The sequence below is a fragment of the Anopheles coluzzii genome, chromosome 3 (assembly GCF_943734685.1).
Source record: "Anopheles coluzzii chromosome 3, AcolN3, whole genome shotgun sequence".
In the NCBI taxonomy this organism is placed as follows: Eukaryota; Metazoa; Arthropoda; class Insecta; order Diptera; family Culicidae; genus Anopheles; species Anopheles coluzzii.
Window position 1 is genome coordinate 48326892 of NC_064671.1, and position 26814 is coordinate 48353705.

General features: G+C 43.4%; 4 protein-coding genes across 9 annotated transcripts; 2 read left to right on the forward strand and 2 right to left on the reverse strand.

Moving 5' to 3' along the window:
- Positions 1–783: 783 nt before the first annotated feature.
- LOC120955614 (cytochrome b5-related protein-like) lies at positions 784–5366 on the reverse strand. The gene is made up of 4 exons (XM_049608786.1): positions 5053–5366; positions 1848–2469; positions 1358–1774; positions 784–1289 (listed from the first exon to the last, which is right to left on the reverse strand). Exons 2-4 carry the CDS (start codon positions 2441–2443, stop codon positions 998–1000), a joined length of 1305 nt encoding a protein of 434 aa, XP_049464743.1. The 5' UTR covers positions 2444–2469; positions 5053–5366; the 3' UTR covers positions 784–997.
- A 677-nt stretch (positions 5367–6043) lies between these two features.
- Positions 6044–8901, forward strand: LOC120955616 (uncharacterized). Of its 2 annotated transcripts, XM_040376650.2 has the most exons (7): positions 6044–6383; positions 6456–6571; positions 6661–6760; positions 7396–7564; positions 7645–7902; positions 7970–8433; positions 8798–8901. In XM_040376650.2, exons 1-6 carry the CDS (start codon positions 6361–6363, stop codon positions 8408–8410), a joined length of 1107 nt encoding a protein of 368 aa, XP_040232584.2. In that variant the 5' UTR covers positions 6044–6360; the 3' UTR covers positions 8411–8433; positions 8798–8901. The 2 variants fall into 2 exon arrangements, with proteins under 2 accessions (XP_040232584.2, XP_040232583.2); XM_040376649.2 differs by lacking the exon at positions 8798–8901 and having other exon boundaries at positions 6046–6383; positions 7970–8590.
- LOC120955613 (protein rigor mortis) lies at positions 8454–13015 on the reverse strand. Its single transcript, XM_040376647.2, has 10 exons — positions 12720–13015; positions 11212–12657; positions 10779–11137; positions 10458–10700; positions 10108–10392; positions 9496–10020; positions 9279–9429; positions 9110–9203; positions 8873–9036; positions 8454–8802 (listed from the first exon to the last, which is right to left on the reverse strand). Exons 1-10 carry the CDS (start codon positions 12896–12898, stop codon positions 8667–8669), a joined length of 3582 nt encoding a protein of 1193 aa, XP_040232581.2. The 5' UTR covers positions 12899–13015; the 3' UTR covers positions 8454–8666.
- Positions 13016–13460: 445 nt separating this feature from the next.
- On the forward strand, positions 13461–25891 carry LOC120954680 (ATP-citrate synthase). 5 transcript variants are annotated; one of them, XM_049610659.1, is made up of 11 exons: positions 13461–13599; positions 18853–19062; positions 20096–20281; positions 20376–20566; positions 20644–21305; positions 21381–21563; positions 21723–21917; positions 22676–22820; positions 22895–24233; positions 24317–24552; positions 24641–25891. In XM_049610659.1, the coding sequence occupies exons 2-11, from the start codon at positions 18907–18909 to the stop codon at positions 24807–24809; spliced, it is 3462 nt and encodes a 1153-aa protein (XP_049466616.1). In that variant the 5' UTR covers positions 13461–13599; positions 18853–18906; the 3' UTR covers positions 24810–25891. The 5 variants fall into 5 exon arrangements, with proteins under 5 accessions (XP_049466616.1, XP_049466615.1, XP_040230750.1 ...); XM_049610658.1 differs by lacking the exon at positions 13461–13599 and adding an exon at positions 17100–17262; XM_040374816.2 differs by lacking the exons at positions 13461–13599; positions 21723–21917 and adding an exon at positions 17100–17262 and having other exon boundaries at positions 22622–22820.
- The last annotated feature ends 923 nt before the right edge of the window (positions 25892–26814 follow it).

The window sequence follows — 26814 nt, forward strand, 5'->3', positions numbered from 1 at the left end:
GAGCATAGCGAGCAACAAGGAGTGCGGGACGCTATAAAAGGCAGCCTTGATGTCCGTTTATACGGGGCCAAAATACGTGTTCTTTCTGAACACGGCTTCCTCTCGAATGCTGCTCAGAAGATTCAGATTTTTACAGTGTCCTTTTCTCAGAGACGTATGTGAATGCTGGTGCTATAAAGCTACGATATAGTCACAGCTCTTTCCATCCCTAGCATTTTTTTAGGTGAACTACTTCCTCAGGCAATACAATGGCCCGAGATATGTGACATCTTGGATGACTTTAGAAGTGCGTTCACCAATCCGTACTTCACTGACAGACCCATTCGTAGGTCTGGTTTTCTTAGTGATGGTACGTGTTGGTGATCATGATGAAAATCTAGTTAATGGTTGATTTTCCGTTTTGGAACCCTCTTTGATAGTTTTGGATATCTTAGTTAATCTGGGAGGATCAGGCAGGATATTGTATAGGCCAACCGGGGGCCTCCACTCCTTTTAACGCTTAGGGCCCCCAACACCCTAAATCCGCCACTGAATAGAGCCTCGAGTTGTTCTTTAAACTGGCTGTTGGGTAGTTTATCAATATACTAAGCTCACTGCGAGAGGACCTCTGGTTGGTTACTAACTAGAGCCTAATCCTAGCTCCGAGAGCAAATTATTTTAGGATTTACGTTGTTTCGAATACTTTTCCAAATTAAATTTAATGACACAGGATGCCATCAAGTTTGCTGTAAAAAAATCAGTATGAAAGTAAAATAAACTCAAGCATTATAAAGTTCTATATAATTCAGTTTTTGGCCATTTATTCAGTCCCCGTCAGCTCTTTATTTTTATTTACTTTTGCAAAAAAAAATAGGATTTACGAACCAGCTTCATTAACACGTTCTACAAACAATCACAATCAAGTACACAGTATTGCTAGTCATTCACTGCTGCAAAAATCATTTCTGCTAGCAATTGTTTCTACTATCTTTGGTTCTAGGTGCTACTTTCGCTAGAATTAAATGAATTTTTCCGACGGTTTGTACGTCATCGTTTCGACGCGTGCCAGCTGTTTATGCTGGCCTATGATCTGCTGCAGCCAAGGTAGTTCTCGGTAGACGGTTTCAAACTCACGGCACGTTTCGAAAAACACCGGATACAGCTGGGGCAATATGCCGTGATCGAGCGTTGGGAAGAGATGGTGCAAACAGTGATCGCCAAAGCTGGTCAGCACCATGAACTGTGATCCTTTCGTATCCGACCGATCGATCACGGCGGCCATCTGATAGACGGCAAAATCAATGTCGGCGCTGGAATATGGAAACGGTTTAGCTAAAATTACTTACATCTTTTTAATGAATGTCATCTTAAAACTTACGGTATTTGATCTCCATCGTGCACGGCCTTCGGATGATGATGGGCCGCATTCAGTCCGATCAAACCAAACAGGAAGCTAGCGACAAGCACGATGAACAGCCACATCTTGATCACTTCCCACAGGCTGGTAGCACCCACCACGTACATAAACGTCGGCAGTATGAGTGTCACAAGATCGTCCAGGAAGAAGGTGTTCTTTCCCGTTTCGTACGTTTCTATCACACGCTTAACAAATTCGCCGTAAAACAGGAACGAATAAACCAGCGGGCCATACAGCCATGATGCGATTCGTTTCACCGAGCTCTTAATGGACGGATTCGGCAACCAGCACAGAAACGGTTCAAAGTAGGAAATTTCCAAATCCAATATGGAGTTCGGGAAATTATGATGCGATAACGCATGAGAAATACGCCACTCACTATGGGGAAAGGATAGAAAAATGTGCGTTATACGTTGAATACAGTCATTCATCTGGCTTCACCGACTCTTACCGATAGCTTGAGAAGGCCAAATTAAACGCCAGCATGCGCCAATTGTCCCGCTGGTGGAAGAAGTTGTGAGCGCTTATCATTGTCCAGCAAACGAACAGTCCCGAAACGGTGGCGAGTGCATAGCTGTGCAGCCGGATGGCAAGAAACGCAAGACCGAACGCAGCCGCCAGCATCGAGTCGATGATTAGCTTCGATCGCTGCGCTGGACCATAGTCGATATCCTTCAGCTTGTCGCGCACTCGGCGCTTCAGCGTCCGGTAAAACCCATCGTCACAGAACGTCAGTTGAACCGCTCGCGGTGTGGTGGCCTCGCGCACCTTGTACTTTCCCAGCAGGCCCTCCGCTCGCACAGTGACGTGGTGCGTTTCGAATGCTTCCGTAATGTCGGTGCCCTTTGTTAGGCGCAACCACTCAGGGCCACCGGGATGACGCTCGATAAAGTCCGTAAAGTCGTACAGGGTGTCGTGAATGCGCCAGAGCCCCTCCGCACCATCGTCCTGCCGCTTACCGTCCAACCATCGGTAGACCGTTTTTAAGGGTTCATCTCGAAAGGAGGGGTACTTTTTTGATATGGTCGTGATGTAATTGGTCGCCATGACCCAGCCCAAGCCTGAAGGCGAATCTGCAAACAAAAGCAAAATTGAAAAGAAGTGCATCGTCAGCGGGTTGCACTACGGTGAAGGTCGGGAAACAAGTCCAAGTGCACGGAAAGCAGTAAAGCAATAACCTAGTGTTGTTATAGATTTATCTTAGTTTGGTGGGGTTTCTGCGACTGTTGAGAGAATGATCTGTTTCTGTAGATGTGTCGTAAAGCTGATTAATGCAATAATATGCTCGTTATACGTATCTTACATAAACTCCCATATTCACAAACGGTCTTACTATCATTTGGTAAACCAATTCAACTGCCATTTACCAACAGCGGTTACAATTACTTTAAGTTGTCAAACTCCGTTCGGATCCGTCCACAATTGCAGCAGGGGTATCTCAAGGTAGCGTTCTAGGTCCTAGTGTTCTAAAATCTATATTAAACGATCTCCAATTGTGTTCAACTTTAAAACTCTCTACATTTCGATCTAATTTAGTTCGAGATCCATGAGACCTTATGGATAGCACGCCAAACGACCTTTTTAAACAATCTTTGTTTTGCAGGTTTCTTTAATGGTTTATTTTATCAATGCACAGACCAATTTACACATAGGTTACTTCTAAAAATTGAGTCAAGATCGACTTAGTTTGGAACCAGTTTCCAATATTTGCGACAAATTTCCAATATTTATAACCCTTTAGGAAAAAAGGGCCATTTCAGTAGTAGCTTAATTAGCATGGCGACATTTTCTCCACAGTTTAGGTATAAAATTATAAAATGTTTAGTGTGATGTAATCTTCTTCTTCTTTTTCTTTGGCACAACAACAACCGTTGTCTGACCGACCTGCCTGTACCACTTACTGGGGCTTGGCTTTCAGTGATTTGCTGATAACACACATAGTAGGATAGTCACAGTCCTACGGTATTGAAGCTCGGTTCATTCGAGGCTTGAACCCATGACGGGCATGTTGTTAAGTCTTGCGAATTGACGACTGTACCACCAGAACGGCTACGCAGTGTGATGTACAGTCTGTTCTGGAGTTACACGGTTCTCGACTTACGCGGATTCGGAGATACGCGGTTTTCTAAATTTGACAGATTAAATGTCAAATCAGTACAATTTGCTTCAAGTTAGGTATAAATGGCATTTTGGCTAACAAATTGAAACCGCTTAAAAGCCAGAAATATTAGAATTTTGTGCACGAATTATCTCAAATAAATGATAAAGAGTATAAAAGAACTAAATTAAATCAAAAACTCCGAGTAATCAAAAGTATTTTAGTAAAAAAACGTGAAATTCGACATACGCGGATATTCGAGTTACGCGGATTCGTCGGCAACGCAGAAACCGCGTAACTCGGGAACAGACTGTAATACAATTTGTTTATGTATGACCTAATATTTTAAGATTATAATTATTGTTATTATAATACACATTGTGTAATTGTGACTATATGGTTCCTTAATACGGTCAATTTTTTGTCCTATTATTTTTATTCAACATCATTATGTTCTGTAGGCTTATGATGCTGCATGTCGTTATAGATGCATAAATCAATTATCAATTATCCTGCTAGAAAAGTCGTCCGAAGCCGTAATTATGTAAATTGAAATAAAAAAAGTAATTTTTTTTCTTATTAATATATGTCCGTTATCTCTCTAAAGGCTTTATACACCATCAGCTTATATTAATTAAGTTTAGCATCTCTGGCAGGCAAGTCATCTGCGCAATTATATCACGGACATTTGAACTACGACCTGCTAATGTCGATTGACGGACATTAACCGATAGGGCAAGGGACGATCGACAAAGCTCATCTAATAAACATTTACTTATTTTCTCGCGTGTTCTAAGCACCTGATGCACTCTATTACTGCACATCCCCAGCAATATGTGCTGCATCACGTTCAGTCAACGTGAAGCTGTTGTTCTGCTTGCACTGAATGGTTTGTAAATATGAGACCGATCAAGTCAAGACGGTCCAATTGTAGGTTATTTCTAATTACCGCCTTTCAAAACGCAACCCAGCTCTCCCTTTACTGTTACAAGTTGCCTCAAATGATTACGCATAGTGTGTTCTTAAAACATTGGTCTTTTTCTCTTGATCCGATAAGACATTGCGCTGCTTCAAGGAGGGTTAGGCGTTATATCTCACCCTTACACTTATCGCACTGCAAGGTAAGAGTGCATGTGGGAAAGGGTTTGAACTTTTTAAACGCAATTTCATGGTTCCGATAAACAATTTGAACTTTGAATTCAGCATTCGCATGGGGAGGGCACATTTTCAGTTCCACTTCACTCCATCGTATACCGGCTTAGAACAGCACCGCGTTACCGCGACTGAACCGAAGCCGAACAAAATTACGCGGGCAGAATATCAATGACCTACGCACGCACGTCATCCACAGCTTGGCGTTTAACTGTATCAATTAGTTTGTCATGTCACACCGATACCACATCGTAACACGGCGTTCTGCAACGAATCAACCGGAATTGGGCGAATCCGTTGACGTAGATTGCAAAAATCTCCTTCTCCCTACGGTAGGAGAGTTTGTTCTAACACTAAACACTGCACTTGTTTTGACCGAAAACAAAAAAACAACCAGAACTTACACGGTAAAAGCTGCTATTTGGTGTAGCGGACTTCCGCAATCACTGTTTTCGAAACCGTGCACTGCGGGCGAATGAATGAAGCGAACTTATCGACTCGGCATTTTGTGCTGACCGTGGACGAGTGACGCCGATTAATCGCTGGACAGTAAATGGAACACTAACCATTCTAGTAACGTGCGTACTTACACAATGAACGCACACAGTGTACCAGCGAGCGGTTGCATATCAAGCCGAGTGATTCCCCTTGGAGCGGGGCGCATGTTTTACTTACGGATCAGTTCAAGATCGAACTACTTTACCGCATCGTAATTTCATCTCGTTGCTTCTGCTAACACGGTGCGTATGATTGCATAAATATGTGTAATTAATTACCAAAAATATTCAAGAGTGGAGAATATTCATTAAAATTTCATTTTTTTTACTTTTCATCTAAGATCAGGTTATATTGATTTATTTAATTATGCACATAGTTATTTATATTTTTTTAATAATTTCACTAACTTTGTTTATTTATTTAATTTCTTTATTTTTATAACTTTATACAGAGTTTTTCAGCAGTTTCCATTATTTCGGTACACTTTCTTGAGCTTTTTCTTATTGGAAATTAAATGTATATCAAGGGAAGTTGATTCTACGACACCCTTTTCGGAGAGGCATCTTAGTAATCCTGTTGGATTACCGAAAATTCACATAAATTTAAGCAATAAATTATGCTGAGATTTTTCGTTTCCTACCATTATTTTAGAAAGAATCAAGAATAAATCGTTTTTTTTCTATCTCTATTCAGCTAAATGTCCATTAAAAAGTATTATTTTCTCTAGCATCATATAAGAGCAGTAACCATTTTGTATGAATGTTAGTAGAAGCACTGAATCAAAACAAACCTTATCTCTTGATAAGCGGCGGGAACTGCACACACAAAAAAACCATGCATACAATCGTCGACTGAGTTGTGTTTCACGCACACTGAACATAATTCATTTTCGCTTCTGAAGCTTAAAAATTTCAATATAAAATAATATTCACAATTCCTCAGGCGACATAATGGATTCATTTTACCTGGGATAGAAACACAGCCCACCATTTGGGAGAATTTGGCCAGTACGATTAAATGAGTCCCATCGACTGGTGGGTCTTATCAGTGTCCACAGACAAGCAGGCAGGCGGGCAGGCGAACGTGGAGTGCCGTTATCGATGTGTGTACCTTTTTGGGATGTATCAAACCTTCACCCAGTTACGGCACCTCGTCATGTTGCGGGCAGTCTCAGTCACCGTAAAGCGATGGACGGCGGTGACTGTGATCAGACGACATGATGAAAAGGAGTATTTGCAGGTAAAGTCAACAACCACCTAAGCAGTGCATGGAGTGCGCTCGCTTCTAAGACACGCCGTTTTTCGTTCTCAGGTTACCACTGTTTTGGAAAATCTATCTTCCAACGCTGGCTACGCTGATCGTGTACAATGAATATCTCATCCACATTTATCACAGCTTTCAGTGGGCTGAGCTGCAATGTGAAACAGGTTAGAGAACTAAGGAATAACACCGAATTGATACATAGTTGGAATAAACATCTTAATTTCGTTTATGTTTTTTTCTTTTGTTGTTTCAGATAGCTGCATTAAGATGCTCCTGGTTGCTGATCCACAGATCCTGGGCAACACATTCGACACGAAGCTCTACTGGCCGTTAGCAAATTTCGACTCGGATCGGTATGTATGAACGAATAGAATAATCTCATACAGTGCAGTTGAAGAAGTATAATGTAGTTAGTTCTGCTGACGTTACTAAACGCACTTAAGAAATCCCCAAACTATATACTTCAAACCCACTCCAGGTGTTTGTTGAGTGTTTCTGAATGTGAGCTTTATCGCGCTTGTACATTGAACAGCAGTGAATCAGAAATCATCTTGCGTCGCCGGCGCTAGCTTGTAGGGACGAAATAAATTGACAGATCACGCGCCAATCGTGCGTGTGGGATCCCTAATCTTATCAGCAAACGGCTGAAGAATGACGGTGTTCAATTTGGCTTTTATTATTTCAACGATATTGGATAATTTCTTCGCATTGATAAATGATCAAGCTTGTGTGACAAGATAATACAGCATTATGATGAATTGTGAAAAACGTAAATAGTGAGGAAGAAAAAAAAGGAAGAGAAGTGCAAAACATCTATTATTTTGTTTGGTTTTGTATTTTAGATTATAGCCTAGTCATTCGTTTAAAGATCATGAAATTCTAGCATTATCAATAGAAAGCTCATGTTAAGGGAAAGTGTCAAATAATCATAAATGTTCTACTAAGTGTAGTTAGTTTTAATATACATTCAATTAAATGTATTTTCAAGTCATTTAAAACGAACGTACAAAAGCGTGGTGCAACATGCAGCACCGGATGTTATCTGCTTTCTGGGTGATCTCATGGACGAAGGAAGCGTTGCTAACGATGATCAATTTGCCGCTTACTTTACCCGCTTTGTCAACATCTTCTCCCAACCGACTGCAAACACCATCATGGTACGTATGAGCTTATTTATCACCCAAATACGAGCCAATTTCGGGCCAGATAATTCGTTTGGTAACGCGCCGTTGCTCAGTTTTACATTCCAGGTGATAACGATATTGGAGGCGAAGGATTAGAAACAATTAAATCCGACCGAGTGCTCAGGTTTAAGCAATACTTTAACGAGCAGGACGAATTAACGATCGATCCAATGTTGCGCATCCTGAACGTAAATCGCATCAGCATGACACTTCCGATGAACAGTGCACCGAGCACCGAGGAACCGCAACCCTACACCGTGCTTTTGAGCCACATGCCAATACTGAGGTGGTCGGATCCTTTTACTTATAAGGTGAAACGCAACGCGGTTAGTTATCAAAGTGATATTTTTACCATCATTTTGTTATTCCTTTTTCCAGGTTATTGACGATTTTCAGCCAAATGTGATTTTCTCCGCCCATGAACACAAATCCCGCCACGTTAAGACGCACCGTAATCAGCTGACCCAGGGTGCCCCTTTCGAACCACTCAACACAGAACGATCCAACCGGCACGAGGTAGTGGAGTTTGACTTAAACTATCTCAAAGATACGCGAGAGCTGTTGGAGTTTATCGTGCCCACCTGTTCGTACAGAATGGGCGAAATGAAGATAGGGTACGGGTACGCCATGTTCGATGGTGATAAGCTCCGGTACACCGTGCTGTGGACATCGCAGCGGTTCTATCAGCTTGCGGTGTACTCCATGATGCTTATACCGCTCAAACTGGTCTGTGGACAGCTCTGGTGTGGCGTGCTAAAACGGTACTGGTGCTGCTGCCGCAAACGAAATCGCAACTACTTACCGCTTCCGCTGGCATGAAACGGCGTGCGGAGGATCGCAAGGTAAAAAAACAATCCTAGTATTATTGCGGGAAAGTTCGACATGAATTCAGTATTTATTTCAACATTTAACTGTTCCATGAAATGGTGTTGAATGTGATTTAAAATGGATGTTATAGTAAGAAAATAAGGGGAATGAAAAGAAAACACCTACAACGTTTCCACAATGTTACAATCCTTAATTAGTTAGTTGATGGAATTTAATTTCCACTCAGTATACACATGAATGAGTTAAATCATTTCGGCTCAGCCTTGGGCGCTCCTTGTAGTTTTGCATTCAGCTCATCGATAGTGCGTTTGATGTCCTCGTTAATATCTCGACGCTTTGTCAATACTTCGATCGCTTCCTTGTACTTTTTCACTCCAGTCCATCTAAAGAATCATATCGGCATTAGATATCGAATGCAGTGCGATCGACGCCTTACACATTAACAGTACTTACACTAATGCTGCCGCTTCGTAATTTCCAATGACGTCCAAATGATGTGCCCATTTGCTAGCCACCTGCTCCAGAATAGGATCATCGGGCATTTTCTGCAACCTGCAGATCACCCATGCTTCGCGGAAATACTTGGCATCGCAAAGCTCTTCGATGGATGAATCAACCTGTTAAGAAAAAGGGACAGTGTATGCAGTTCAACAACATTTACATAGCTAGTCAACAATTACTAACACTTACCTTATGGCTGGCTAGAAAATAGGGTACAGCTGCTAAAGGTTGCTGACCTTCGATCAACTGATAGGCATAAGCTTGACAGCATTGACGCCAAAACCTGGGTAATTTAGGTGGAAGAGTCGAGTGTCAGTGTACCTGTTAGTTTCTAGTAGTAAAGCGACGAGATACTCACATGTGCGAAACGTAGGGCGCTAATGCCAACATTTGAGGAGTCAGTTTCTTTTTAGTAATACATCCCAAAATTGTATCCTTCAGTTTATGCAGCAGTTGCGGTAACATTACCATTCCGATCGATGAGACGTCCGTGATGGTGTGCATTTTTGCTAAAACATTACAATTGGCCAATAATTTATTTCCGAAACTAATAGCCATACCAATCAAATGCTTACCCTCTTCCTCTATAAGTTGTTTCAGGTTTTGTTCGGTCGAGAAAAGCCTTTCGTTGTAGAACATTTTTTCGTCTGGCGCGCTCATTTCACTATCATTTACCGGTGGTTCAACGACTGGCTGCTTTTGTTCGATCGCTTTCGGTTTTATCAAGCGGTTAAACTCTTCATCTAGCGATTCGTTATCACTGCCATTTTCGTCTTCATCCAATTTAGTTGGTTCTGGTTCCGGGTCCGGCGTATGTAGCAATTTAACGATACATTCTAATACATCTTTTACTTTGTTCGTTTCGCGATACGTAAGTGGCAATGTTGTCGCTAGCGTTGGTGTTGGCATTGGCTTAACAGCAGCGCCTTCCTTTAGTGTGACCTTTTTCACCTCATCCGTCAGTTGATCGACGGCCTCATTCACAGACACAGCAGCGGGCTGCTTATTTCCTCGTCCTCTCTTCTTCCCTGGCATTGTCTCTATCGGTTTGCTATCTTCAAGTGTAGCGAATTTGATTTTAGGATACTTTTTTGATGATGCTAAAATATTACATAATAATAAAATTGTTTTAAAAAATCGTTGCGCGGATCGATCGGATCCCTTTCAGGAAGCATTCCAAACTTTACCTTTAGGCACTTTGTCGTGTTGTTTAGTGTAATCATATGATGAAAGTGGGATCCCTTTTCCGACGTAAAGTATTATGTTTTCATCCAGCGGTGAAAAGATGGCTCCATAAGCAAACGATTTTGTATAAAACACACTCAAACAGGTAGCTGAGAGAGCGTCCCAAATACGAATAGAGCAATCGTAGCTAGAGCTTAGAAGAAGCATCGTGTCTTCCCGATTCCATTTCACCTTACAAATTCCCTCCGTATGACCCTCAAGCGTAATAATTTCTTTTTCTTGCTCACCTAAAAAAACGTCAGCTGATTAACCGAAGCGAATTTACGGGAAATTAACCGTTAGTTCAACTCACCATCAAAACCGTCGCTCAAGTTGATCAAACGTATAGCATGGTCGTTAGAACCAACGGCAAGATAATTCTGCTTGTACTCCACCGAGCTGATGTACCGATTAGCAACTTTATGGCAGTACAATTGTTTAAGATTTTCATCCAAACCGGTGATATAGATGCTTCCCTGCTGAGTACCAATGAAGCACATCTTATCTGTCCCTGATATGTTTGAAACCTGGCCGAACTGCTTGCATCTGACGGGTTCTGAGAAACGCAACGTTTGCAATATTGTAGTTCTACTGAATTATTTGTCGGAAAAACATATAATCATCCAATGCTTACCATACTTATGAGCGCCTGACATGTGATAGTAAGCAAGTTCGTTTGTACCACACGCAAACAATACCAGTCGCCTTTCCTGTTTGTCGTTCGTTAAAAAACACCAATGCAAAGCATACACTTCTTTGTTGATGAAAGGTTTCATTATGACGGGGACGTTGCTCATGCTGCTCGTATCGAGCACTCCGACCCGTCCTTCGTTCGTGGCGAAGGCCAACTTATCCTCTTCCTCTGGATGCCAGGCCAGGAACATAACGAAACCACTAATTTTATTCGTAAATGGTTTGAAGGGAATATTGTCGGGCTGCAGACTGGCCAGGTTTAATTTTTCGATTCTCGGTGCAGCACTCGCGAGGGCAACACTGAAATGAGCAATGGTCAGTTTAGAATAAGAATATAGAATGCATTGCCTGTAGTTAGCTACGTATTTACTTACACCATTGACTCGAGTGGATTTTCCACCACACAACGGTTTGTGGGAGTGATACAAGAGTAATCGACAACCACAGTCGCTTTACCGGATTCAGCCACTTCCAAGCAGCTTATCTTTCGATGGATCGAAGAGCACCACAAATACCGGCCATTGGTCTCCATCTTCGTAAGCCCTTTAGCGCGAATCACATGGAAAATTTTCTCCACTGGGTATGGCGCCAAGCTTTCCTTGGCCACTAGCTGCAGGCGATCGTTCTTGAACTTGAATTCTACCTTCCACTCAATCACCTGCCCATTTGGGGTGTTCGCAACGATGTGCGACTCATCCATCCACACAGCATTAGTGAACAAAGTATCACAAAGCCTTCCGTTGGTTTCGGACGGTATCACGATTTTGTCAATTGGAAGGCCAGTTTCGTAGTCCCAGAACCAGACGACATTTTCCCGACTTCCACTAACCAAAATGAGCTTGCTTTCAAATTCCTCTCGATCACCCAGCGGTTCTTCTTCGGCTTCTCGATCTTCATTATCGACTACCACGTAGTCGCGTAACTTTTCACAATCATCCAAATCGTTTTCGTCGTCCGTATTGAAGTCTTCCTGTGCTAGAGTGGACTGTTCCCCGGCTTCGTCGTCCTCCTCTTCTTCTTCTTCTTCTTCTTCTTCTCTGCGATTTGCCGCTTTCAGGATATCTTCCTTAAGGTTTTCGCAAGCCTCAAGAAAGTTAAAACCTTCGACCGTTTTAACCTTCTCTCGGAACTGATTCTGCTTATCATCCTTCGCCTCGCGGTCAATGATGGTGCCAAACTCTTCCTGGCTTTCATTGAAATCGTAAATGTCCAAGAAATCCGAATCGTCCGCAACCGGCACAGTCTTTTTTCGGGCCTGCTTTTTGGGCCTGTTTTGCACCGTTTTGGACGCACTGTCCAGTACGTTGCCACTTCCAGCTTCTGGATTGTTCTGGCGCTTCCTCCATACATTTCCCTTCAGAACTGGCACCGTCATACATTCTATGGAGACAATTTCCTTGTCGTGACTGCGCAAAGTGTGTAGTATGGCCATTTTTTTAATAGAAAATATTTGTATCAGCCCATCCTTTAGCCCAGCGATAAACACGTCACGATCAACAGGTGAAGGTACGAGTGTAACGACGGTTTTATTGCGGAAAAAGTCCGGCATCGCCTTGTAGCTGTCCGCGAGCAAACAGTACACCACCAGATCAGAACGATCGCAAGAGATCACTTTTCCATGTGCAGAGAAACAAATCGCCGAAGTTACATCTTTGAACTGTTGCCTTGATGTTGGCGCTTTCGGTGCTGTTGCGTGACCGCGATGACCATGGACCGGCTGTCCCAAGTCGAGATCCCATACGTACAGGACGTTATACTCGTCCAACGTAGCAAACAAACGCTTAGCACTCCAATCCGGAGAACATGCCAGGGATTTTGTACTGTGGTAAAGCACGGAATTAGTAACCAAATATTGATGCCTACAATCGACTCAAATACTTACAATCCATGCACATTGATTAGCTGAGTCTTGGGCAGGCAACCCGTATCCAGCGGCGGTATGTACACCACTTCGTAGCGCGAACAGTACAGGATGCCATTATCCGGGGTAGATATTAGGCTGTTTTGATGATACCATCGGTGAATGATCGGAGCAACAAATCCTTCCATGCTTGGCACCATCTTATGCACTGTATTACAATATTTTGGCGTGAAACTTGAGATTAAATGTTCCGTGCGTGGGTACCGGCTGTAAACAGTGTAATTTTGTAAGCCTTTTTGTAATAAAACCCGCGTCCGGCTCTGCTGTCAACATATGTGTCAAACTAATAGCTCAGAAAAGCCAATCGTCTAACCACAACGTAGCACTATAATGAACCCATCGGACATACTCGTTAACATTGGTCCAAGCTAAACATTTTTTTAAATTAAACCTACACATTATAGTACATGTACATTATAGAGTCACATTAAGCCAAGGTATAAACAATATAAGCTCTTTGACAAGAAAATAATCATTCTAAATTACAACTGGAAGTTTATGCATAAAACGTGACGCACGATTTATCAATTATATTAGATAAAATGAAAAATTCGCATGACCATGATTTGTTCGCTAGCAATGAGCATGACTCGTCTTTTGTTTATTTTTTGTTACATCGTATTTGCATTTATAGAACAAAATTGTAAATGATCTTTGGGTTGCTCACCCCTAAGCTACTTCGTTTGACATTTTGGCAAAATTTGATGTTGTTGACAAATCGTGGACGGTGAAAATTTGTGAGGCTGCATTTTCTTTCCAAAACTACTGTGCGTGAGTCAGATTGTGTGCGCTGAAACCGGACTTCGTTGCTGCAATATTGGACACATAGATATCCGCACAGGTATGTGAACAATCTCTTACCAGATTTTAGTTTTTACCCCTTTAGAAGAAACAACAGAAGCATTGCGTACAATGGTTGTTTCGCTGTGCAATGAAGAATGTTGTTTCGTCATGGAAAACATATGAAAGTATCGGCTTCGAATATCGAATTTTGATATCCGGGAACACATCCGGGGAATTAGTGGGTGTTGTGCAATAGAATTGCCGACAGTGAAGTGGAAAGGACGTAGTTATAGATAACACAGTCCCTGTCTCAGAACGCTAACATATCCAAACGATTGTACGTTAGTTGCCGATAGCAGTGTCATGTAAATTGCAGCTGTATTATATTGTGTTAAAGCTGTGTTACAGATGTAAAAGTGCGTGCAGAGAGAAATCGATACAGCGCGGTACGAATGCTGTCGCCTGCTGCCTGTGTACGTGTTTTTGTTGTGCGAAAAGAATGGTACGACGTCACCATTGATGCGGTCATTGGTTGCTTTGCCCAATCGGAATTATGAATGGAAAATGATTGGCTTTAAATTTTCGCACAAGGTGCGAAGTGCACAAGGTGCGACTGGAATGCGGGGATACGGGGATGAACGGCGATTGGATAAATGTATACGTGTTGTGCGCTACTGTGACCTATACAACGCAAAACTCTCTTATCAGTGTAGCAGTGGAGTACAAACAAAACACTCTACTTGAGATGGTCATATTGATATTGATTTTCGAAATATTGCGTTTTACACAGCTGTGTTGACTAATTTTTACTATTTGTAGGCAACAACAAAAAAAAAAATGCCTTACCAAGAGGCAGCCGAATGGAATGAAGGAAAGAGCGATTTTACTAATACACCTTTAGCTGCACGGGAGAGATGTGCGTGTAGAGAGTCGCAAAATATACGTCAGCAGGAACAGAACGGAGGAAGAGGTACAACATGATCGGGCAATGATTCCTAATGTCGCTTTTGCCGGGTGAATTGGTTTGCTTGAGAAGAGCCGTTCCGGCGCTGGCAATCGAAACACGATAATGGTTCCCAAAATGTTTGATGCGAGCGCACATGGCAACGAGCAATAATCATCGTTGGCGGATTGAGTGTGACCGAAGCTAATGCACAGCGAGATGCATGTGTCTGGCTCATTAGTGAAGGAAGTGAAGTTGTTGTAAGGTGGGAAGACAGAGAGAAGGGGGTGGCGTGTTTATGTTGTCGTTTTGCTCGCTCCTTCACACGGCATATACCGGCAAACAGTGTGCGAGTGGAGAGCAAAATGCAGGCAACGCTTACTATGACGATGACGATGATGATGATTGCACAGATCGTACGAGATTGTCGAGAGGTGGTCTGATGTGGGCAATACGTATACAAGATATACAGCAGCGTTGATGGTAGTTGTGAGTTCACGCATGTTTATCATTGTATTTTGCAGCCAACTTTGCGGCATATTCGTATAGATCGTGGAAAACGTACGAAAATATCAAAAATAGGGTTTTGTTTGGCTTGGCACGGGATGATGTTAGGATGTCTGCACGCGACATGTGCACCGAAACCAAAATGGAATACCTTGACCTTGGCCATCAATTTTGGGACCTGGGAGAAATAATCAGGAGGAAACACCATAAGCTTTTCATTGTCAAGGTTATATCGATCGCGATGAACATTGCCAAATCTATGTGGTGCTTTCTGAAATAGAACATTATTTTGACAACTAATATGGTTAGTAAAGCGTGGCACGGTTTCTCATATGATAATGTTTAACAAAGCCAACTGGTGAAAAAATGTAGCTGAAATCAGAACGTTGTAGCAGAAACCAACGGCTGCAAGAAAGATTAATCGGCAATTGACGGATGAAGCCATCTAAAAAGCTAGTTTAGTGAATTAGATGCACATCTGCCGTTCAAAGTCTTCACTGTGCCCATTAGTTTGGATTTCCTGGTCCCACCCATCTTTCACCCGCTCACTCAGGAAGGATCCCATCCCGCTTCCTTAAGGGTTGGTCCAGCGAGATTATGTAACTCTCTGTGTGATGATGACGTCAGTGTATGTTGGCTTACGATTCCTGCTGATTGACAGAGGGAAGAGATGACTTTGATTCTGATGAAAGTATTGATTTAAATTGCTTTTTTCTTTTTAAGAAAAATCTAACATGAAGATAGATCAGTTTCCGTAAGATTTAATGTGAATGAAGCCTAAATTTTCATTTCAGAGCATTTACAAAATCACATTTCGTAACATTTCACGTGAGGAACTAGTCCACTTGCACAAAGTTTTTTTTGTTTTTGTAAAGTAACTTTCTTTCCATTGAATTTATGATTGAAGGATGATTGATCTAGAGGTCACAGGAAGGAGTGAAGCTCGCAACACGTTGATAGAGCAAAAAGCGTACTACACACACACAGTGGCCGTATGCTCTGGTTCCCGTAGCAACGGCTAGTTTTACAAATAAACAATTTAAAGTGTGTATCGCCTGATGGTGCTGTGTTGCCTTGTAAAGTGTAGAAAGGAAGGAATAATTCGTGTTAAATGTAACAATACCGCAATGCAACTGATCTCTCTTTAGCAAAGGGTTTTGCAATGCTGTTAATTAACATATGGAACCAGGATACAAAACGGCATGGTGTAATCGGGGTCTAGTTGCAAGAACAGGTTTTGAAAACAACCAGGATGTAAACCACTATTTCAAATGGTGTCCTCGATTTGTTGCATGATAAAACCCAAGCGAATTGTACACTTTATTCACAAAGACAGTGAAAGTGATCGGGGTAAATAGAACAAAGAGTATATTTGCCAATAACCCGGAAAAGCTCCGCATTTGATCATTAAAGCATACCTTTAAGGTAAATTGATTGTTCAATCTCATTTGTTTTACTAGAATTTTGAAGGTGTACCCCTTCACCAGTTTGCAACTTGGCGATGGTGTGAAAACGCTACTGCTTTTAACCTGTCACTAGGTCAAATGCAGCATGCATGCATAAGAAACCGCCACAATCCGCCCTTGACAGTGTCCCGATCGTGCATGTTTTTTGCTCGCTCAGGTCACCGCTGCTTCTTCCCGTCGGCTGCACGGGTGTCCCCTATCAGTGACCGTCCGGTCCGGCACGGTCGGACGAAAGGCGGATGCAACGGCACATGACCAGCACCACTCACCGGTGGTGTGTAGTCTCCGCAACGAAACAACGAGGTGAAACCGTGGTGAACCATCAGCTGAGGAGATAAGAAATGGCCGGGAACGTAACGTTGCGAACGCGACCAGGCAGCCAAGCCGGTAAGGGCAAACCACACGTACGTACGCACACACACACACGTGCACAAGTCTCAGCGAATGACGCTGTGGAGGCAAACGGTTCGTATTGGTAGCAGGAGAAAAGCAAGGAAAGAAAAAAAGAACCACCCCTTGTACCGCGTCTCCCTGCGGGTCCCTGCCCTACCAAACACGATGGGCCCGAAATCACGCTGTTTCGCGGCCGCCGATTTCGCGTTGAAACCCCGCCAGTCGGAATCCACTTGAAGGAGCCGAGCCGAACTCCACGGGGTTTAGTTGCGTTTGTGTCGTCGCCTCGAACGGATCGTTGTCTCTCGTAGCCGTCCAGCATAACCCAGGAGTGTGTGTTTGCTGCCCGTGACCGGTTTCGCTGCATTGTTGGCCCGTTTCTACTCGCGGTCACTCCCACAGCTGCGCTTAGGTGTGTAACCGTAACTTTTCGCTTCCGCGTGTGTGCCTTTACCAGAGTGGTTCGCGCTGAACCGCAAGCCCTGGCCACCGAGTGTTTGCATGAGTGTGTGTGTATGTGTATATGTGTGTGTGTATACAGTGTGTATGTGGCCGGAGATTCCAACATTGTACGAGTTTTGGTCGTGGTGTGTTTTCGGCTGGAAGAGAAAGTTGTTGCCCATTTTCTCCCAATTTTTTCGGTGGTGCATTTGTAGTGCGTTAATGGACGTTTCATCCACTTCCCTAGGAAACTAGCAATAATTAATGAATCCGGAATTGCTGCGCTCCCAGCCAGCCAGTTCGCTGGTTGCAGGTTTTCTCTGCTTCAGTGGAATTTTTATGTAATAAATAATCAACCCAATCCCCGTTCCCCGTTAGCTTTTGGCCACACGGAATCTGTCTAATACTACAGTCGAGCACCGCGCGCACACACTTAACGCACACGGGCCTTCCAGTCTTATCACACTTATCAGCAGGATTATTTGGCCCTTGCTAATTTATGTGCCCCGATAGATGCAATAATGTTGTGTTGCACCCTCACTTCACTCGGCATATTCAGTGGGCTGGTCTATCAGAGGTTGGAAGTTAATTTGATCGGCTATATAGTACCAATTGTCAATGTATCTATGCGCAACCCATTGATAGATAAATCCTTTCTAAATGGGGGCTTTTTTGCAATAAATAAGACTTTGCTTGCCTGATAAAGCTTGTCCCTGGCGTCCAATGAAGCTATAATTAAACTTTTGATTGTAGTTGGAATTGATTATAGTATACAAAATGTATCATTAAGGCTGTCTTGAACCATAGCGTTTTAGGCTAAGGCTCATGGAATTAGAAAGATGAGCGTTTTGTTTGAAATAAATTTCATCCTTTCTGCTATCTATTGCTGTTGTCTTCAGTGATGCTCCATCTCCCTCTCTCTCTCTCTCGTCAAAATCTGAACGGCGATAGGAATGTTGTAATCTTTATCTACTAGGTGCGACCCGCGACACGTCATGCGGACGGGGACAGTGTTGCTAACCGCTAAAGGTCCACCTGCTTTCGGTCAGTCAACCTCAACCAAGCCAGCCGACACAACAAACTACTCCTCATTACCAAACAGTCCGAGCGTGCTGGCAAACGGAGAAGGTCTTTCCATGGCTGTGTCATTAAGGGGAAAGCGAAAGCTGGGACGGCGTTTTTAAGCAACCACGCCACAGGTATTGTCTTGTCTGTGACTGGTATGTCGGGCTGGCTGGCTGGGTCGAAAGACGGGCCAGTTTGTTGCTACGAACCCAGGCTGCGCCCTCTGAAGCGCATTTGAGATGAGTGAATCGTTAAAAGGCCCATACGCACACGATGCATTCGGTGGGCATTGCAGCCCTATGGCATAACGGCTTTCGGAGTCGTTGATGTAATACGATTGGCGGGTTTAAATCAGCCCACACACAAACACACACACAAACACACAACAGTGTGAACACGTGGCGAATGCGAATGCGTTGTTTTGTCGGTCGTTGTAGGAATTCCGTGTGACTACTATTCTAATGATCTCTCCTATCTATTGGGACAATCTTGACAGATTTAAAAGATCAACTAACAAAAGAGGAACACACACAAGAGGTACAATAGCAAGATGTCCGCCAAAGCAATACGCGAAGCCACCGGTAAAGACATTATCAACCGTCAGCTGCAGGGCGATCATGGAGCGGCCAAGTGTCGGTTTGCAACCGTGACGGAAACTACACAATGGCAGCAGTTGGTGCAGGACAACCCGTGGCTGGAGACATCGGTAAGTGGCAAACAATTTATTCAATATATTCGTACATTAAGCTTCTTTCGCTATTAACCCAAGTGATGTGTAAAGATGCACTGATTTCGGAGGAAGGATATTGTTTGTTTTTAGGTTTGGGATTTACTCAAACGTTATGAATCAACTAGAATCAACTATACTTATAGGAATGAAAGTTAACGTTATCAATTGGTAATTTATGTTTCTTATTAAATAGATCCCTACGGGTTGTGCAAAGTACGGTCAAGGTCAGGTGTTGAGATAATGCACTCTGCACAAACAATAAGCGGCTGGAGAGGATGATGTCTGCTTTGCCGTTAATTGTCGTTTGCCACGAAGAAACTTCGAGAACCTCGACTTTTTGTTTCACGCAGCAAACTGAATTCCGTCATCAACCCGATTGCTTGTCCGCTTCTACTCCTAATACCTTTACATAAATTCATCAGGAGAAAAAAAAGAAAGAAAAATATTGTAACTGACATACCTACATATAGCGGTGATCAGCTTTTTTGTGGGCACGGAATTACGTAAAATGGCTTTTTTTCGTCACAGCCTGTGGATCTTTCGGCCGTTCGTAAAGGCGGTGACGTAAAAACTGGTGGCCGAAGGTGTAGTGTATCATCGAAGTGTTTGTATAGAGGCTTGGTGAATCGCGCGTCAATACGTAAATGTTAATCTTTGGCTGTGAGGTTGTATCTCAGAGAATGGACGTTAGACATTTAATGCTTCGTAATGTTGATGTTGCGATAAAAAATGTACCGATTCTTGGGGTGCCATCTTTTCAAAGACTATATTCGTAGAGTTCTATTAAGAATACATTAGTCAGTCGTATAGTGTTCAAAGCTGTGTTGTTTTACATAATGCTATACGAACTCTGTTTATCGGATAGTCAATATTTCGTTCAGTAAAACTTTTTAAATATAGTTGTCACTACAACTAGCAATTTTAACATTAAATATTGGAACTATATATCATATATTGCTGTTACAATGTAACATACTATTAATCTTTTCTCTTTCTTTTCTTTTTATAGCCTCTTGTGGTTAAGCCTGATCAACTGATCAAGCGACGTGGAAAGCTTGGACTGATTGCCGTGAACAAAAATCTAGCACAAGTAAAAACATGGGTCAACGAACGGATGGGCAAGGATCAGAAGATTGGCAATGCTACTGGCAAGCTGCGCAATTTTATCATTGAGCCCTTCGTACCCCACAAGGATGTAAGAAATGTTGATTTTTTCCAGCAAATAATAACAAACAATTGATAAATTTCTTTTTAATCATGTCTTCTAATCAACTCATTAATCTTTACAGAATGAGGAAGCGTACGTATGCATCTACTCTCATCGGACGGCGGACACAATTCTGTTCTATCACCAGGGCGGAGTTGATATCGGCGATGTGGACGCGAAAGCATTGAAATTGGAAGTACCAGTCGGGACTGATGTCACAATGGCCGAAATCGAAAAAGTGTTGCTGACCGAGATTTCTTCCGCTAAGAAAAAGTAAGAGTGATGAATGGTGCAAATTAATTGGCGCGGAAAGTAAAAAATCCCCAATTTTCTTGTTTTCCATTTACCAGGAGAGTTGCAAACTTTGTGTACAATCTATACAAAATGTACGTGGATCTGTACTTTACTTACTTGGAGATTAATCCGCTGGTCGTGACGGACGACTCCATCTACATCCTTGATCTTGCCGCTAAGGTTGATGCAACTGCAGATTTCATATGTCGGCCGAAATGGGGAGAGATCGATTATCCGCCACCGTTTGGACGTGATGCGTTCCCGGAGGAAGCGTACATTGCCGATTTGGATGCTAAGAGTGGCGCTTCGCTGAAGCTAACCATTCTCAATCGCAACGGTCGCATCTGGACGATGGTGGCTGGTGGTGGTGCTAGCGTTATCTATTCTGATACAATCTGCGACCTGGGAGGTGCTAGCGAGCTGGCCAACTACGGCGAATACAGTGGCGCTCCGTCAGAGCAGCAAACTTACGAGTACGCTAAGACCATTCTTAGTCTAATGACGAGCAGCCCGAAGCATCCGGACGGAAAGGTGCTGATCACCGGAGGTGGCATTGCTAACTTTACGAATGTGGCAGCAACGTTTAGCGGAATCATTACCGCTTTGCGTGACTACCAGCAGAAGCTGATCGAGCATAATGTGTCCATTTTCGTGCGCCGTGCTGGTCCGAACTATCAGGAGGGCTTGCGCAAGATGCGTGAGATCGGTAGCAGCTTGGGTAAGTTGAAGAGTGAAAGGTGTGGTGCGAGGTTTGGGTGTTGATTGGTTATTTTGTTATTTCATTTCACAACAGGCATTCCACTGTATGTGTTCGGTCCGGAAACGCATATGACGGCTATTTGCGGCATGGCGCTGGGAAAGAAACCGATCGCAAAGAGCAACAATGTACACTTTGCTACCGCAAATTTTCTACTGCCGGGCGGCCAGCAGGGTGCTGAGTCGTCGAAGAAATCATCCACGGCCAGCCAGGAAAATGGTAAGCTTTTCTTTGCCGTGTACATGACACAGTGAAACCCCCATCCTTCCTATGTATTTCCTATCAGCTCAGATCTTTTACTATTCATTTGTGTGCCATCGTGATGCTTTTGTGAATTAATCGTGCATATTTCCCTATTCGTTTCCACTGTACACGAAGCATCTGATGAACGATTGTGTAGCAATTCCTCCGCACAAGATAATACCACCCCTACAGTTATTGTAGAGCAAAACGTGCCACCTGCCCCACGTGGTAGAATGGCTGGTTTTTCTAAGCTATTGTTTAAAATATTGCTCCGTCCGTCATATACCACATCGAACGATGACGAAGATCGTTGCGGCAAAACCGGCCAAGGTGAGCGTTTGCTTTTTGAACAAACTTGTTAAACAAGTACGGGTCTATGTTGTAAAAAGGGTGTGTTATTGGTAAAATATGTATAAAGTGCGTGTACGTGTTTCCATTTCCTCTACAGTGGAAATGATAAGGTTGCTTTAAGGTTTCTAGTTGAAGCTTCCCTTGGTGTTAGTAGCACGCTGTTAAGCAAACCGTTTCTTGGCCGGACGCTATTATTTACTTCGGTATATGAAAGAGACTGAACAATTGATGTAGTTGTAATCTTCAGGTTGTTTCTAATTTCTGATAAAAAAAAAGAAAATACTTTCTCCTGTGTTTGTATTGTTCCACAATTACGCTTGCATACGTTTCATACACTATGATTCATTTATTTACACACAAATTGGTGTTTCCCAGTGGCGCTTTGGTGCGTGTGCAGCTTTCGTTATAATTTTCCATCCCCCTATCATTAGCCGTATCAAACCCGACCTTACTGAAAATTCACATAATCCCATACTGTTTTCCTATTTTTTCTTTTCATTTTCTCCCCGCACGTCATCACGCATTGTGTGTTTGTGTTCATGGTTTATGTTTGCATCCTCGCCTGCTTCCGATGATCAAACACCTTCCATACATAATCCCGTTCACCGTATCCCTACGTACGTTCATAATGCGGTCTGTACTTGCCGTACCACCATCACACTTTAATCGATAAACGCATGTAGCAGCTAGTAGTGGCGTTAGCAAGAAAATTACCTCACCCGCTACTTCCCCGGTAGGCGAAGCTGGTGCAGCCCGCAGCTCTCCAACGGAGATCGGGTCGAATGCGTACCGTCAGATGTTTAGCAATCGTACTAAGGCGATCGTTTGGGGCATGCAAACCCGTGCGGTTCAGTCAATGCTAGATTTCGACTTCATCTGCAGGTGAGCAAACGCGAAAAGGGGTTCAATGAACCGAATGACGATACTAACCAAAGCATATGTTAATTTTATTACAGTCGCGATGAACCTTCCGTAGTGGCTATGGTGTACCCGTTCACCGGATACCATAGACAGAAGTTCTACTGGGGTCACAAGGAAGTGCTGATTCCGGTGTATTCCAAGATGTCGGAAGCAATCAACAAGCACAAGGAAGCGGACGTGCTGGTAAACTTTGCATCGCTCCGGTCGGCCTACGACAGCTCGGTCGAGGTGCTGGACTATCCGCAGATCCGCACGATTGCCATCATTGCCGAGGGTATTCCGGAGAATCTTACTCGCAAGCTGAACATGGCTGCCCGTGAACGAAACGTTGCAATCATCGGTCCGGCCACGGTCGGTGGCGTCAAGCCGGGATGTTTCAAGATCGGCAACACGGGCGGTATGCTCGACAACATCATACATTCCAAGCTGTATCGCGCTGGCAGTGTTGCGTACGTGTCTCGCTCGGGCGGTATGTCGAACGAGCTGAACAACATTCTTTCGCTGACGACGGACGGAGTTTACGAAGGCGTGGCAATCGGGGGCGACCGTTATCCGGGCACTACCTTCATGGATCACATCATGCGATACCAGGCAGATCCGGCTGCCAAGATGATCGTACTGCTGGGAGAGGTTGGCGGTGTTGAGGAGTACGAAGTGTGCGAAGCGCTGAAGGACGGCCGCATCACCAAGCCGCTGATTGCCTGGTGCATTGGAACGTGTGCGGGAATGTTCACCTCTGAGGTGCAGTTCGGGCATGCGGGATCTTGCGCCAACTCGGACCGCGAAACAGCATCGGCTAAAAACAAGGCTCTTGCCGAAGCCGGCGCTCATGTGCCTGCATCGTTCGATGCTTTCGGTGATATGATTGGATCCGTGTACGAGAGCATGGTGAAGGAGGGACTTATTGTACCTGCGGAGGAAGTACCGCCCCCGACCGTGCCGATGGATTACTCGTGGGCTCGCGAGCTTGGTTTGATCCGTAAGCCGGCCTCGTTCATGACGTCCATCTGTGACGAGAGAGGGCAGGAGCTGCTTTACGCCGGTATGCCGATCAGCGACGTGCTGCAAAAGAACGTAGGAATCGGTGGCGTTGTGTCGCTGCTTTGGTTCCAGCGCTGTCTGCCACCGTATGTGTGCAAATTCTTCGAAATGTGCTTGATGGTTACGGCTGACCATGGACCAGCCGTGTCCGGTGCACACAACACGATCGTGTGTGCACGAGCTGGTAAGGATTTGGTGTCATCTGTAGTGAGCGGTTTGCTCACGATCGGTGATCGGTTCGGTGGTGCGCTTGATGGTGCAGCCAAGCAATTCTCCGAAGCATACGATTCCAATCTCCATCCGATGGAGTTTGTAAACTCTATGCGCAAGAAGGTAGGTGAAGAAGGGTGGGGCAAGGGGTACCGTGTTTTGCACTAAAGCTCTCAATACTATAATAAAATCTGCCTTTTTCCTAGGGTCAACTGATCATGGGTATTGGTCATCGAGTGAAATCGATCAACAATCCGGATGTTCGAGTAAAGATCATCAAAGAGTTTGTAATGCAAAACTTCCCAGCTTACCCGCTGCTGGAATACGCGCTTGAGGTGGAGAAAATTACCACCAGCAAGAAACCGAATCTAATTTTGAACGTCGATGGAGTCATTGCAACATCCTTTGTCGATATGCTAAGGAACTGCGGTTCATTCACAAGGTATGTTTTGAGCATGTGCTATGTTAACCCCTCAATTCAGTACATATAGTTTACCATACTTTACTATTATTTATTCTATCATTAACAGCGAGGAAGCCCAGGAATACATCAACATCGGTGCGATCAATTCCTTGTTCGTGTTGGGTCGCAGCATCGGTTTCATCGGACATTACATGGATCAGAAGCGCTTGAAGCAGGGTCTCTACCGTCATCCATGGGACGACATTTCGTACGTTCTACCTGAGCAGTACAACTAAAAACCCGCCCTCTGCCGGGATTCGTCGGGCATCAGGGAAGAGACTTTACAAACATTCATTAGCACAATACGACACAAAACGCAACCGTTTCGTTCGGACCAGAGAGAGAGAGAGAGAGAGAGAGAGAGAGCGAGCGCGCAGAAAAGTGAAAATTTCAAGAGGGTGGTAATTCAAGTAAGCAAACAAGCGACAAGAAAACCAGATAGCGATCGGAAAGAATCGAAAACAAACAAAACCAATCTACACAACTTGAGCAGCTTTTGCACATGCTGCGTTCTTTCCATTTTCTCCCCCCCCCCCCCCCCTTATTGGTAACTAGTTTTACAAGAATCTCTTCTTTTCCTTTGGCGTATAGTGTAAGACGTTCAGATTCGTCATGTTCTGTTTTGTGGCTGTTGAGCTACTAATTTTACATTCTCAACAAACAGTGCATTTATGCAAGTAAAAGTTGCTCTGTGTAATTTGTAACTTATTACTACTATCAACTACAATTCGTCGATTCTGTTAAACAATGGACGATCATCATTTTTTAAAAGGTTGGTCCTAACCTAGGCCCCCCACCTATGCAGAGAAAGAAAGTGTTATTTTGGCAGACACAATATTTGCTACCCATCAATGCAAATCAGGGCAAATCTTACTGGGGTGGAAGTAGGAACGATGTGTTCGAAACAAACGCAAGCAGTGAAAGCGAAATGAAACTTACTTTTAATTGCTTTCATTGCTCATTAGATTCCAATGCTTTTTTTCTTCTTCCTCTTCTTTCCATTTTTGGTTTCTTGATTTTTATTAACTACATCAAAAGTGAGTGTACAAGGCATATAAATAACGACGCTATATTCCATGAATATCATAGCAAAAGGTGGCACTGAAGTGAGAGGCAGGCATATTTGCAATCTGGCCAGATGCGGGAGGAGACGACGAGCTCTAAATCTTATCATTTCTATTTAAAATTGTTATTATTTTCTTTCCTGTAAAAGTCTTCATTGCGGTTTCTGTTGCTATTTATAAGTTTATGTGGATATGTTTCTTCTAATTTACTTGAATGGAAAAAAGATACATCAATAATAGTGACAAAATAACGATCTCTGTGTTCATTTGTGTTCATTTTTTCATGTGTTGGTTTAGTTTAAAAATGTGTTTGATTGTAATTTAGATGGTGTTTGTTCAAATTTGTTTGTTTCCACAGAAAATCCCGCGCCATCCCAATACGTAATTGTTTCCAAACATAACAAAACTGAATGGGATGGATGAAAGTGTTGTCCCAAAACGAATACAGGAAGGCAGGCAAATGTTTAAAATGAAATATATGTATCAGTGTGGCGTTGTTGTAATCAGCTGCCGTTGTCCAATTTAGTAATAGAGCTCAAAAACCCGCACTGAATATATCATACGAACTATACAACAGAAGTGTGCTCTCAGCACTTGATTGATACACTGCGTTAAAGCACAGCACTCGAATTCGGAGCTCTTTGTTGGTAGTGGACGATGGTGGACATATAATGATAAAAAGTATAGTACTAAAAAAACTGCACTATGCACCGGGTAGCCTGCACAGAATCTATTGAATCAACAATATTTTAGAGCTACTTTCATTTGATATTTTGGAACCATCTTTGCATTTACGCATGACTGGCAAAGTTAAAGAGAGATCGCCGTTGAACAGCGACATTGTTGAACATTACGAACATACTTGAACTATTGTATGATGCGGAAGCTAGCTTGCGAGAGTGTCGCTAATACAATCGTGAACGCTGCGCATGGTTATCTTTTGAAGGCATAATTACTTACGCTAACTGAAACTCTACCATTCCCTGGTTATGCTTGCCAAGACGATAAGCTTTAGAAGAAATGATGATGGTGAATCCTGCACAGGATCACCACATCCACTGTTGGAAGGTGGACAACTATAAACTCAAACAAACACAGCACTGCACTGCACACTGTTCCTTCTACACAAGGCTGCACGCGCCAGCAGCAAGCTTGAAACACAGCTTGACTGATGGCG

Bases quoted from the DNA above. Each gene is read 5' to 3' on its own strand.
- LOC120955614 (XM_049608786.1), bottom strand. From the start codon at position 2,443: ATGGCGACCAATTACATCACGACCATATCAAAAAAGTACCCCTCCTTT. The intron at 1,775-1,847 runs GTAAGAGTCGGT...CTTTCCCCATAG, and splicing joins TTGGCCTTCTCAAGCTATCG to TGAGTGGCGTATTTCTCATG. The intron at 1,290-1,357 runs GTAAGTTTTAAG...TCCATATTCCAG, and splicing joins CACGATGGAGATCAAATACC to CGCCGACATTGATTTTGCCG.
- LOC120955616 (XM_040376650.2), top strand. From the start codon at position 6,361: ATGATGAAAAGGAGTATTTGCAG. The intron at 7,565-7,644 runs GTACGTATGAGC...GCCGTTGCTCAG, and splicing joins CGACTGCAAACACCATCATG to TTTTACATTCCAGGTGATAA. The intron at 7,903-7,969 runs GTGAAACGCAAC...TCCTTTTTCCAG, and splicing joins CGGATCCTTTTACTTATAAG to GTTATTGACGATTTTCAGCC.
- LOC120955613 (XM_040376647.2), bottom strand. From the start codon at position 12,898: ATGGTGCCAAGCATGGAAGGATTTGTTGCTCCGATCATTCACCGATGG. The intron at 10,021-10,107 runs GTAAAGTTTGGA...GTAATATTTTAG, and splicing joins ACACGACAAAGTGCCTAAAG to CATCATCAAAAAAGTATCCT. The intron at 9,430-9,495 runs GTAAGCATTTGA...GTAATGTTTTAG, and splicing joins ACAACTTATAGAGGAAGAGG to CAAAAATGCACACCATCACG.
- LOC120954680 (XM_049610659.1), top strand. From the start codon at position 18,907: ATGTCCGCCAAAGCAATACGCGAAGCCACCGGTAAAGACATTATCAAC. The intron at 19,063-20,095 runs GTAAGTGGCAAA...TTCTTTTTATAG, and splicing joins ACCCGTGGCTGGAGACATCG to CCTCTTGTGGTTAAGCCTGA. The intron at 21,564-21,722 runs GTAAGCTTTTCT...CTGTACACGAAG, and splicing joins CACGGCCAGCCAGGAAAATG to CATCTGATGAACGATTGTGT.